Here is a 13637-nt window from a genome sequence, read left to right as displayed (position 1 = left end):
GGAGAACTCATTCGTAGCTATGGAGTTGGATGTCACCAATATGCAGATGACACCCAACTCTATATCTTGCTATCTAGATGCCCACAGGATGCAGTAGAAATCTTAGATCACTGCCTGATAGCCGTGGTGAAATGGTTGAAAAACAACAAATTGAAATTGAACCCAGACAAGACTAAAGTGATTCTTGTTGAGAAGGCAGAGATCTTGAAGGACATTGTACTCCCCACTTTCAATGGAGTTTGTTTGACCCTCATTGACTCGGTTAAGAGCCTAAGAGTTATACTGGATCCAGCACTACTACTAGAAAAACAAGTTAAGGCAATGGCAAAAAATGCTTTTTACAACTTCACTCTTGCCTGGAAGATGGCTTCTTATCTTGACGCAGCTGACCTGGCCACCTGGATCCATGCTATGGTAACATCAAGGCTTGACTATTGTAATGCACTATACATAGGTCTCCCATCTGAGCTAACTAGGAGGCTCCAGTTAGTGCAAAATGCTGCAGCTTGACTGTTATCAGGAGCGAGCAGGAGCACAAACATCCATCCTACAGTTGCTCCATTGGGTATCCATCAGTTACTGTGCTCAGTTCAAGGTATTGGTTATTACATACAAAGCTCTTCACGGCCTTAGTCCGGCATACTTGTGCCCTCCCTATGGCAGCTTCGCTCATCTGAACAGGGTCTCCTACAGGTGTCAGGCTGCACATGGGTGAAATCATCATCAGCCCATACATGGGCTTTCTCTGTGGTGGCCCCTACCCTGTGGAATGACCTGCCTGACGAGGTCAGGAGAGCCCCCATCCTCCTGGCTTTCCACAAACGATACAAAACTGAAGTATTAAAAAAGGATTTTTTCTCAAATGGGAGGGCTGTATTGTAGGGATGGGGGTCTCAGATGCTTCGCTAATAGGTTAGGGACCATTATCTGTTGCTTTAAATATGTACTCCTATGTACTACCTGTGCTTTATGTTGTCTAATGTCAATCCAAGAAGTAATTATGTTCTGTTTCAGTATTTTCTTCTACTTTGTATTGGATTCTTGCTAATGCTATGTCTTTTTAAACTTGTATCTATTTACCCTATGGCATTGTTTATGGAAATGTACTTGATACAGTATGGAAATGTACTTGATACGGATTGTACTAATCTCATACGGTGTAATCCGCCTTGATTCTCAATGAGAAAGGCAGACTATAAATGACATAAATAAATAAATAAATAGCTAGTACATAAGCAACCTATCATGTTTAACAGTGAAAAGGAAGGTCACATTCTTTCTGTTGCTTATACAACTAAGATGAAAATGCTTATTGACAGTGGATTGTTTACTGCCAATATTACTTTTTGCCATCAAACCAGGGCTAATTAGAAACTTCAGTTTTCACTGCTGTGACCCATTCTGCACCAAGAATGCAAGAAGAAATGATATCATAAATCCTTTTCAAATAGCAAATAATAATAATAATTCAAAAATTGCTCTGTGCTCTAATGCCCAGAGAAAATGGGAAACAAACTATATAGCTTGGCTGAAACATAAAACTAAAAGCATATCTAGCTGGTAGGCAAATGAATTTTCTTTATTCTTTTCTGCTAGTTAAAAATGCCATTAACACATTTGGACAGCAGCTTCTTCCGATACAACAATGTGCACTCACACCTTCAATTTTTTAAGGAGCTGGCAAATGCCTGCATGTGGAAATATTTGTTACCTATATAAGTATTGTCGAAGGCTTTCACGGCCGGAGAACGATGGTTGTTGTGGGTTTTCCGAGCTGTATTGCCGTGGTCTTGGCATTGTAGTTCCTGACGTTTAGCCAGCAGCTGTGGCTGGCATCTTCAGAGGTGTAGCACCAAAAGACAGAGATCTCTCAGTGTCACAGTGTGGAAAAGATGTAGGTCATTAATGACCTACATAAATGACCTACATCTTTTCCACACTGTGACACTGAGAGATCTCTGTCTTTTGGTGCTACACCTCTGAAGATGCCAGCCACAGCTGCTGGCGAAACGTCAGGAACTACAATGCCAAGACCACGGCAATACAGCCCGGAAAACCCACAACAACCATATATAAGTATTCCACAATTGAATCCACAAACTTCACTGCATCATAAGCCCTCCCATTTGAGTAAAAAGCCTTTTTGAATAATTCAGTTTTGCATCGTTTGCAGAAAGCCAGGAGAGTGAGGGCTCTCCTGACTTCCTCAGGCAGGTCGTTCCAAAGGGTAGGGGCCACCACAGAGAAAGCCCATGTATGAGCTGCTGTTGACTTCGCCCATGTGCAGCTCCCACCATGAAAGCCTGATCCACATACCTATCTGCAACCATGATGCTGAACTAGTTGGTCATGGTACAGGGAAAGTTTACTTTTAGACTAGGATTCTTTTTTTCTTCTACAAGAAATTGCCGTGAATGGAATCTATCTCAATAAATGTAAGTTCTAGCTTTTCAACAATTTAACTGCCTGAGGATTAATTACTGCACATTGGGGAAAATGCTTCTGACTGGGTAACTCTGCCACCAAATGAAATATAACTATTTCTAATAGTTGTTTCAAACCATTCCTCCTGCTGTTAGCCTGTGGACTCAGAAATATGACACTATTTCTTACCAAGATCCTAGTTGTAGCCGTTTCTTTTGCTTCCTTTATAGCCATATTTAATCCAGCCTAGAATGGTAAAAGAAAACATTTCACAATTATTATATTCTCCTCCAGCCATCAAACAAGACCTAGGCCGTTTCCAGACGGCTTACCGGCCCCCGGAACATCGTGCCACGGTGCGGGGAAAATGTGAAATATCGCGTTTTCTCGCGCAAGTTTTGCGAGAAAACGCAAAGTGGTTTGAGATTCAAGAACAAAGCCCATAGTGGAGCTAGCTGTATCATTCTTTGGATCCTGACCAAGGAATGGTGCAGCCTAAGTAATCTCAGAGGAATTGATACCCCTCATGACATTCCAACATTTATATTTCCCACAAGGGACTTTCCCCACATTACTTGAATGCAGAGCAGGAAGAGACTGTGTTGCACTGATTCTGCTGACTGGGTCACACCACCATCTTTTTAAAAAACACCATCCCTCTGGGCAGGGCCAGACAGGAAGTTGGTGGAATTTGTGAACGCTTGGCAAGTGCTTGGTGAGTGCTGAGCATGTGCAAGGTGAGATAAATTGCAAAATACCTTGGTTGGGCCAGCTTTAAAGTTTGGGATTCTGCGGATTTGTTCCACTAGGGGTGACACTTCTCTCCAACGCAAAGAACCTTCCCATGATGCAAGAATCTCTTCATCTTTTCAGACTTCAGTTCTCATTACCCCAAAGCGACACAACTAATCAGACCAATAAAATAATGGCAACCCTGTTTTTGCATGGCTGATGTAAGGTGAAAAAAGATACAGGAAGAGGTTGCATATTACCCATCTCAAAGGATTTCTTTCCTCAAATGTCACACCACACTAAAAACTGAACTGGCTCACACTTCCTCTCCCGGGTCCATATGTGAAGCCGCTTCAAAATGAAAGTGTGTGTGAAGAGTTCAGTGAAGCAGTCTGTGTCAGGACCCATCACCAATCATCAGGACAGCACAAGCTGGATCAGCCCGAAATTGAAAAGTTATATTAAAAGGCAGCTGCATTCAACTGGAGCCAGAGAGGGGGGCTTAGTTTTTAATCTGCAAATGTCTCTGAGTTCTTATCAACAGCTCCACTGGCGTATAAAAAAGGCCATGTGCTGTATTCCAGAAAGAATTTAGAACCACAGTGTTAAGCAAACGTGACTTGTTTTATGTTCAGCTACTTTGTCTGGCATTCTTGTTCAAGCAACACCAAGAACCTGCAATCCCTGCTCAGTTCTCATCCTAACTTTTGCTTTAGTGAGAGAAAGACAGATTCCATTCTCATACATACAACTATATAAACGTATAAGAGAATATTAATGCAAATGTTGGCTGACAATTCCTTTATCAATGGACTTAGAATGATCAAATGATGTTTTTGCAGCAGGAGCTAACAGTTAGGAAATAGTATCCTGAGGGCTGTGTTGGGAGTAGACATGGGCACGAACAGCAATACGAATGAAAAAAACCCACGAACAGCCCGTTCGTCTGTTCACGAACGGGCCGTTCGTGAGTCGCCTGTCAGGTCCAGTGTATATCTAAACTGTACTGACTCCATTTTCTAATGCTTCTAGTGTTTAAGTGCTTTCTTCCCAGGTGCACCAGTTCCCAGGCAGCATTCCCATCGGAGGCGACTGTTTTGTCTAACACCGTTCCACCAAGCATTGGCCTTGAAGGAGAGCAGCTTCCCAGGACTGAGAGATGTTGTTTTGAGAACTGTGGGGGGAGGCAAATCCAGATGGGTATTGTTACTTTGTACCTCATGCTTTGCCCTTCATTGGTAACAATGACTGTGTACCATCCTGAGTCTCCTATTCAGGACTGTGGACTATAATGGACCTTTTCTGCAGTAAAGTTTCCTTATTCGATCAATGGACTCCTGTTTGCTTTTGAAAGGGAACCTGTAGGAAGAGCCTTATCTAGCCACAAGCTGACATTTTGTTACCAATCATGCCTGAGTCGGGCCCAGCGGAATCCAAGGGAGTCCCGGACAAGGATCCCTTGTTTGATCCGTATGCGTCCCCCGACAATCAACCTCAAGAACCGGTGTCGGTCGGGGCCGGAGCTTCGACCTCCACACCGCCTCTCATCGACCTCGGCGGTGAGGGGACCAGGCCGAAGGCTACCGCTCTCCCCTTGATCTCGTTACCCACCCCGTCGGAGTGGGGAGCCAGACCCCGAGAAACGCGAGAGCGCCGGGCCGGAGGACTACATCCTAGAGTTTCGATGGACGGGCGCCGAAGCCTAGGAACTGTCCCTGAGCTGGATAGCAGCCAACCGTGGCTGTTTTGGAACAGGACGACCGAACGTACGGACGGGAATACATCCCACCGCGGCGCCCTGAGTTGGGATTATTCGGAACTTGCTCCATGGAAAGAACCAACGGAAGTTCCTGAACAAAGTTGGGTGCAGATGCAAAGTCGCACCCATGCTGTAGATTCCGGGATCTCGGCAGTGATGGGTCTAGCCAAAGGAATTTTAGCAGCGAGATCGAGAGTCGATCAAGGAGATCCTCCGCCTTGGGGGCCGTGTTCCCCGGTGAGTACAACCGAGGGAGATTCCGCTACGGGGCAACCGGGTCCAAGCCGAATGCAACAGTTGGAAGCTAGACTGATTGATATGGAGGAAAGTTTGGCTCATGCCATCCACCTAATCTCAGCGATGGGGGCAGGAGAGAGGCTTTCACCTGAAGAAATGGCTGTACAAATAGCCACCCTCCAAAGCGTTATGTCCTATCCAGTGGAGGACGTTGGAGAACCGGGGGAAACGCCCGAGGAACCCCCTAGATTAGACGAAATTCCGCCTAGCGGGGATACTCCAGCTGAGGCACCCGGAGAGACTCCAACTGAAACCCCTAAATCAGACGGGGATACACCTAGCGAGGAGACTCCAGCTGAGCGGCCTGGAGAGGGGGAAGAAGGGCCAACCCGTCCAACCGAGACGACGGTGATACCCCCTCCTGCTTCTACAACGACAGTACGGCCGACTCAGACGGAAGAGCCTCCGGCTCCTCCTGGGGAGGAATTGCCACAACAACCAAGAGAAACGGTCCCCATTCAACTAACCCCGAGGGACGGCCTACCGGCACCTCAAGATCAGCCTCTGCTTCCCAGGATCACGGCGTCGGGAGGGGCAAGCCCGCGCGACCCACCACCCATCAGACCTTCGCCGCTGCGGCCCCTTCCGCTTCGACCGCAGTTAACCCCGTTGCAGCAACCGATACGTTTGCCACTTGATCAACCCGTATTACCACCTCCGAACCAACCGGTGGGACCTACACCACTACGACCCCACCAACCCATCCCTCAGCGGCCGGTCATTACTCAGCCGCACAGGCCACCTCCACCTCAACCGCTACTGCCAGCACCTCCTGTATTGCCACCACCAGCCCGACCGAGATTGCAGCCGCCTGTCCAACCACGACTGCAGCCACCGGCCCAGCCGAGAGCACCACCGCCAGCCCAGCCGAGACCGCCACCCCCGGCTCAACCGGTGAGGCCGCCGCCAGCACCGCTACCACAACCGGGTCCCCCCATACCTCAAGTGCCATTGATGCTTCCAACAGACTTCTACCCAGCACCGGCTCCGAGGCAAGACCTCCCGATGGGTTGGGTGAAACTGGAAGCCACTTTTGATGGAGATCCCTCCAAACTGGGATTTTTCTTAGTGCAAGTGGTGCAATTCTTCAACCGGTGGGGACACCTCTTCGGCAGCGAGGCCAGTCAAATTGAACATCTCGGCTCCCGCTTACAAGGCAAAGCAGCGGACTGGTATGTAGGACTGTACAATATCGGGGCCCCGGAACTCGATACTCTCCAGGGGTTGGTGGATGCTATCCGAGCGCAATATGAAGACCCCTTAGAGGAAACCAGGGCCCGAACAGAATTGCAAGCCCTCAAACAGGGCAGTATGTCGGCGAGAGACTATATTACGAAATTCCGACAATTGGCCGCCAAATGCCCTAGGTGTGAGGAGTCCACCAAAATCATTCTGTTCAAGCAAGGACTAAACCCGAGACTTTTGGACAGAGCCCTCATGCAGGACAATCCCCCTACGTTGTTAGGTTGGATCCAACTTGCGTGCGAAGTTGAGAATCGCATTTTGGAAGTCCGTTTGGTTGAACAACAACAACAAACGGGACAGAGAAGACCCTTGACTTTACAGAAGGGAGGACGGGGAGCTGGGTACGCCACCCGTGGAGCGAGAGATGCTAGATGGCAACAAGGGCTGTGTTTGCACTGCGGACAAGCCGGTCACTTTGCAGCACAATGCCCCTACCGGCCTGTGCAAAGACCTCCGCTTCAACTACGGCGCCCAACCCTTGCTCCATTTCCTACTCTCCAACGCCCGATTCCCGCGCCACGCGCGAACAGAGGCCGCGGCGCTTCCCAAAGGCCCGCCTCAGAGAGAGGACTGGAAGCGGAAGAAGTTATGGAATACGACCCCGCTTCCCCAAACGCAGAAGTCAATCCAGAAAGCCCCCAGTCGGGAAACGAGATGGATCTGTCGTAAAAGGGCCCAAACGACAGATCCGCCCCAAGCCCGTCCCTGCACGGAACCGGCCGCCTGGGTCCATCTTATTCATGCCAGTAACTCTAATCAACCCAGAGAGAAAAATGCACATCCGAGTGCAAGCCCTTATCGACTCGGGCTGTTCGAGAGACATCATCGCCCCAGCTCTAGTCAATGGACTAGTCTTACCAACTCGGGAATTACAAAATCCAGTAATCTTTGAACAAATGGATGGCACCAATATGAACCCCGTTACCACTGAGACCATCCCAGTGATCACAGGCATGGGACAACATTGGGAAAAGAGGTCTTTTGTCATCAGCTCCACTGCCAAATACCCGTTAATTCTAGGCAGCAAGTGGCTCTGTGATCACAATCCCTACATAGACTGGGCACAAGGATGTATCACCTTCAGTCATGCCAACTGCAAAAATCACCGTTGGAACCAAAACTGGGGCAAAGATCCAACTCATACTGAAAAGGCCCTTCTTACTCAAGAAGAAATCAACCAAATACCCGAACCGTATTGGCCTTTTCTAAACGCTTTTTCCGAGGAGGAAGCTGATACTCTACCCCCGCACCGACGAACGGACTGTGCGGTGGAAATTTTACCCGGAGCCTCACTGCCCAAAGGACGACTCTATCCTATGAGTCTCCAAGAACGAGAAGAGCTCCGGAAATTCATCGACACCAACCTCCAACGAGGGTTCATCCGCCCAGCCAACAGCCCCCACGCCGCTCCGGTTCTCTTCGTGAAAAAGAAGGATGGGGGACTACGACTGTGCACGGACTTTCGAGGACTTAATGCAGTGTCCACCAACAACGCCTATCCTATACCACTCATCCGAGACCTTCTCAACGTCGTGGCCCAAGGTAAGATCTTTACAAAATTAGACTTAAAAGATGCTTACTTCCACGTCCGTATCAAGGCCGGGGATGAGTGGAAAACCGCATTTAATACGCCCCTCGGACAATATGAATACCTAGTTATGCCTTTTGGATTGACGGGAGCCCCGTCTGTATTTATGTCCATGATAAACGAAGTTCTGCACGAATTTCTGTACAAAGGGGTGGTGGTGTACCTTGATGATGTCTTAATTTATTCAGACACAGAGGAAGAACATATTCAAATGGTACAAAAGGTCCTGGCCACCTTGATGAATAATAAACTACCCATCAAGTTGTCCAAATGTGAATTCCATAAAACCGAACTCACTTACCTTGGGTATTGCATCTCCCAAGAGGGTTTAAAAATGGATCCAACCAAAATACAAGCGATTCAAGAATGGCAAACACCCACCACCCGTAAAGAACTACAATCCTTCCTGGGTTCTGCCAACTTCTATAGAGACTTTATAGCAAATTTCGCCCAAATCACGCTCCCCTTAACAGAATTGTTGAAAACAAAAGATAAAGGGGACCAAGCTAAAAAACCCTCCTCCAAACTACAATGGACCTCCGATTGCCAAACTGCTTTCGAACGCCTGAAAAAGCAATTTGTAACGGAACCCATCCTCTCCCACCCCAACGAACAGTCCCCTTTCGTAGTGCAAGTCGACGCCAGCGATACGGCAATAGGGGGAGTTTTACTGCAGAAAGGGGAGGATGGAAAGTTGCGGCCTTGTGCGTTCTTGTCTAGAAAATTTTCGGAGGCGGAAAGGAATTGGAATGTGTGGGAGAAGGAGGCTTTTGCAGTAAAAGCAGCCCTTACTAATTGGAGACATTGGCTGGAGGGGGCGCGATACCCCTTCGAGGTTTGGACAGATCATAAAAATCTGGAGGCCCTCCGAAGCCCACGCAGACTGAATGCCAAGCAATTGCGATGGGCGGAATTCTTTTCCAAATTCAACTTCACTCTAAATTATCTCCCGGGCAAGACTAACTTTTTGGCGGACGCCCTATCGCGCATGCCCCAACACAGGAGCAAACGGGAGGAGACTGTCGACACGGTCTTCTCGCCTACGCAACTTGGGGGCGTGGTGACTACTCGCAGTCGAGCCAAACAGCCCCTCCCGGCCAACCAGGAGTGGAAATCGAAACTTAAAACTGAGGTGGAAAAGGAGGGGGATAAGGCTCCGCGAAACAAACTGGTCCAATCCCCACAGGGGGATTGGCTAGCTGGGAGCAAGTTTTATGTCCCAGACAGCCTCCGGCTGGAGGTTTTGCAACGCTGTCATGATGCTCCCACTGCTGGTCATTATGGGTATCTGAAAACATTGCATCTAATCCAAAGGCAGTTCTGGTGGCCGGGCATGCGCAAAGACATTTCCCAATATGTTAGTTCCTGCCCCGTTTGCCTCAGCGCCAAAACCAGAAAAGGAAAACCTCCGGGTCTCCTGCAACCATTGGAAACACCCAACAGACCCTGGGAAATAATATCTATGGACTTTATCACTGATCTACCTGTTTCAAAAGGACATAATTGCATTTTAGTCGTGGTAGATCTGTTCTCCAAACAAGCTCATTTTATTCCCTGTACTGCTATACCCACCGCTCGAAAACTAGCAGATTTATTTTTAAAACACATCGTAAAATTACATTCTTTTCCGTCCAAGGTGATTTCGGATCGCGGCGGACAGTTCGTTGCCAACTTCTGGCGGGAGCTTTTGAGAATGTTGAATATTGAGCAAGGCATCAGCTCAAGCCACCACCCACAAACCGACGGACAATCCGAAAAAACAAACCAGATACTAGAACAGTTTCTTCGTTGCTACATTAATTTCCAACAAGATAATTGGGTAGACCTTCTCCCTCTGGCCGAATTCTCATATAACAACAGTGTACACGCCTCAACTGGAGAGGCCCCTTTCAAAATTGTCTATGGAGCTCACTTCAATCCCTTCCCGTTGGACGCTCCCCCTCTCCATTCCTCTAATTTGCCAGATGTATCTTCGTGGTGGGGGGAGGCGGCGCACCAATGGACTCTTATTAAGAAACATCTTGAAAAAGCCAAACTGGATTACAAAAAATACGCAGATCGCCATCGTGTGGCCGAATGGGATTTACAACCTGGAGATCATGTGTATATTTCCACAAAGAACCTGAAAATAGCTCAGACAAGCCGCAAACTCGCTCTGAAATTCCTGGGACCTTTCCCTGTGCGCAAAATAATAAATAAAGTGACTGTTGCTGTAACTTTGCCCAAGAACTTACGCCACGTACACGATACGTTCCATGTCAGTCTTTTAAAAAGAGCTCCTACCGATGACAAGTGGCACATCAAAGCTCCACCCATTCCAACTTTGATTGACGACCAAATACACTATGAGGTGCAACAACCTCATGGACTCTAAACTCAAACGTAATCAGCTTTTTTACCTCATTAGATGGAAGGACTTTGATTCTGGGTACGATGAGTGGGTGAACTCTGTACATGTTCATGCTCCTAGATTAACCAAAGCTTTTCATACTCGCTACTAGGGATGTGCGTTTCGGCATTCAGAATGCCGAAAGAATGCCGAAACAAAAGTGTTTCGGCTTCTTTCGGGGAATGCCGAAACGTTTCGGGGAATGCCGAAACGTTTCGGGTAGCCGAAAGAAAAAAGCCGAAACGTTTCGGGATTCTTTCGGGTTTCTTTCGGCTTTTCTATGGGAAAATGCCTCCGTCTTCCAGGACGTCTGGAGGAGGCATTTTCCCACCGAATAAGCCCAAAATTGGTGGGGACCTTCCTCTAACCCTTCTCTAACAACCACCCAAGTTTCAGACAGATTGGACTTTGGGGGGCCATGTTATGGCCCCCCAAAGCAGGTCCCCCCATCCTCCCATAAGAAAGCGAAGGAGCAGCATATTGTTAGCATGCTGCTGCTGATCTTTCTTCATTATTTCCTATGGGGAAAAATGAAGAGGCAGGCTTCCTTTGCCAGGGGTGGCATTTTGCATGCAAAATGCCCCCCAGCCCTCAGGGGCCCTTCTCCCACCCCTCCTCCCACCCCCCACCAAGGCTCAGCCTGCTCCCACTTGGGGGGGCCATTTCATGGCCTCCCCAAGTAGGTGCTCTAATCTCTACCACTGACAGCTGGGGGAGGCTTGTGTTGCCAGGGGTGGCATTTTGCATGCAAAATGCCCCCCAACCCTCTGGGGCCCTTCTCCCACCCCTCCTCCCACCCCCCACCAAGGCTCAGCCTGCTCCCACTTGGGGGGGCATTTCATGGCCTCCCCAAGTAGGTGCTCTGCTCTCATCTCTACCACTGACAGCTGGGGGAGGCTTGTGTTGCCAGGGGTGGCATTTTGCATGCAAAATGCCCCCCAGCCCTCTGGGGCCCTTCTCCCACCCTTCCTCCCACCCCCCACCAAGGCTCAGACTGCTCCCACTTGGGGGGGCCATTTCATGGCCTCCCCAAGTAGGTCCTCTCAGCCCCTAAAGTCCACCCCTTACAGCCCCACACAAACCCAATTCCCCCCCAGCTGCCACACACAGACCCAAATCCCCACATTAGCCCCTCACAGACCCAAATCCACCCCCACCTGCCCCACACCCATAACCCCAGGAACAGGCTGGCAAAGGCCAGCCCTCTCCCTTTGTTCCCTATGCTGGGAACTTCTAAACTCTCTTTCCCTAGGCAATTCTGCACAGCCCAGGGGTGCCACAATGGTGGGCACACTTCTGAGTGCCAGCTGGTCCCTGTGAAAGAGCACCTGAACCACAGACACCCTCCCTCAAATTCCCCCACCACCTACAGAGATGGCTGGCCAGCCAGCCCCATTGTTCCCTATGATGGGAACCAACTGCACAACAAAGAATAAAACAAGAACAACACAAAATAAAGTTTTAAAAAAATTATATTCTCCCTTCCAAAGTACAAGTAGGCAAAGCATTATGACACATTACACCAGCAGTCCCCCACACAGAAAAATTAAAACAAAACTCACTTAACATCAGAGAATCACAAAGCATGATTCCTGTCAAAAACACTTTATTTCTTGAACAGCTTTAGGTTACACAGCAGGGGGGAACACCAAAGGGCATGGCAGCACTATCTTACACAAAAATAACACAACTCACTTCACATCAGAGAATCACAAAGCACAATTCCTGTTAAAAACACTTTATTTCTTGAACAGCTTTAGGTTACACAGCAGGGGGGAACACCAAAGGGCATGGCAGCACTATCTTACACAAAAATAACACAACTCACTTAACATCAGAGAATCACAAAAACACAATTCCTGGCAAAAACACTTTATTTCTTGAACAGCTTTAGGTTACACAGTAGGAGGGCACAACAGGGCATGATAGCAACGTACTGCAAAAAATAATACAACCCACTTCACCGTTTTTGACAGCAATTGTGTTTGTGTGATTCTCTGATGTGAAGTGAGTTGTGTTATTTTTGTGTAGTACACTGCTTTCCTGCTCTGTGGTGCCTTCCTAAAGCAGTTACAGAAATAAAGTGCTTTTGACAGCAATTTTTTGGGGTGATTCTTTAATGTGAAGCGAGTTGTGTTATTTTTGTGTAAGATAGTGCTGCCATGCCCTTTGGTGTTCCCCCCTGCTGTGTAACCTAAAGCTGTTCAAGAAATAAAGTGTTTTTGACAGGAATCATGCTTTGTGATTCTCTGATGTTAAGTGAGTTTTGTTTTAATTTTTCTGTGTGGGGGACTGCTGGTGTAATGTGTCATAATGCTTTGCCTACTTGTACTTTGGAAGGGAGAATATAATTTTTTTTAAACTTTATTTTGTGTTGTTCTTGTTTTATTCTTTGTTGTGCAGTTGGTTCCCATCATAGGGAACAATGGGGCTGGCTGGCCAGCCATCTCTGTAGGTGGTGGGGGAATTTGAGGGAGGGTGTCTGTGGTACAGGTGCTCTTTCACAGGGACCAGCTGGCACTCAGAAGTGTGCCCACCATTGTGGCACCCCTGGGCTGTGCAGAATTGCCCAGGGAAAGAGAGTTTAGAAGTTCCCAGCATAGGGAACAAAGGGAGAGGGCTGGCCTTTGCCAGCCTGTTCCTGGGGTTATGGGTGTGGGGCAGGTGGGGGTGGATTTGGGTCTGTGAGGGGCTAATGTGGGGATTTGGGTCTGTGTGTGGCAGCTGGGGGGGGAATTGGGTTTGTGTGGGGCTGTAAGGGGTGGACTTTAGGGGCTGAGAGGACCTACTTGGGGAGGCCATGAAATGGCCCCCCCAAGTGGGAGCAGTCTGAGCCTTGGTGGGGGGTGGGAGGAAGGGTGGGAGAAGGGCCCCAGAGGGCTGGGGGGCATTTTGCATGCAAAATGCCACCCCTGGCAACACAAGCCTCCCCCAGCTGTCAGTGGTAGAGATGAGAGCAGAGCACCTACTTGGGGAGGCCATGAAATGCCCCCCCAAGTGGGAGCAGGCTGAGCCTTGGTGGGGGGTGGGAGGAGGGGTGGGAGAAGGGCCCCAGAGGGTTGGGGGGCATTTTGCATGCAAAATGCCACCCCTGGCAACACAAGCCTCCCCCAGCTGTCAGTGGTAGAGATTAGAGCACCTACTTGGGGAGGCCATGAAATGGCCCCCCCCAAGTGGGAGCAGGCTGAGCCTTGGTGGGGGGT

The 13637-nt window shown here is 48.7% G+C and overlaps 1 protein-coding gene across 1 annotated transcript in view; it reads right to left on the bottom strand.

Moving 5' to 3' along the window:
- The window catches only part of AOAH (acyloxyacyl hydrolase), a 119670-nt gene that overhangs the window by 73480 nt on the left and 32553 nt on the right, over positions 1–13637 (bottom strand). Inside the window, exon 5 of the mRNA XM_054990917.1 lies at positions 2614–2670. Within this exon, the coding sequence (XP_054846892.1) occupies positions 2614–2670 (57 nt within the window). The remainder of the gene's footprint in view (positions 1–2613; positions 2671–13637) is intronic.

This window comes from Eublepharis macularius, chromosome 11, assembly GCF_028583425.1.
Source record: "Eublepharis macularius isolate TG4126 chromosome 11, MPM_Emac_v1.0, whole genome shotgun sequence".
In the NCBI taxonomy this organism is placed as follows: domain Eukaryota; kingdom Metazoa; phylum Chordata; class Lepidosauria; order Squamata; family Eublepharidae; genus Eublepharis; species Eublepharis macularius.
This window is presented reverse-complemented; position numbering and strand designations above follow the sequence as displayed.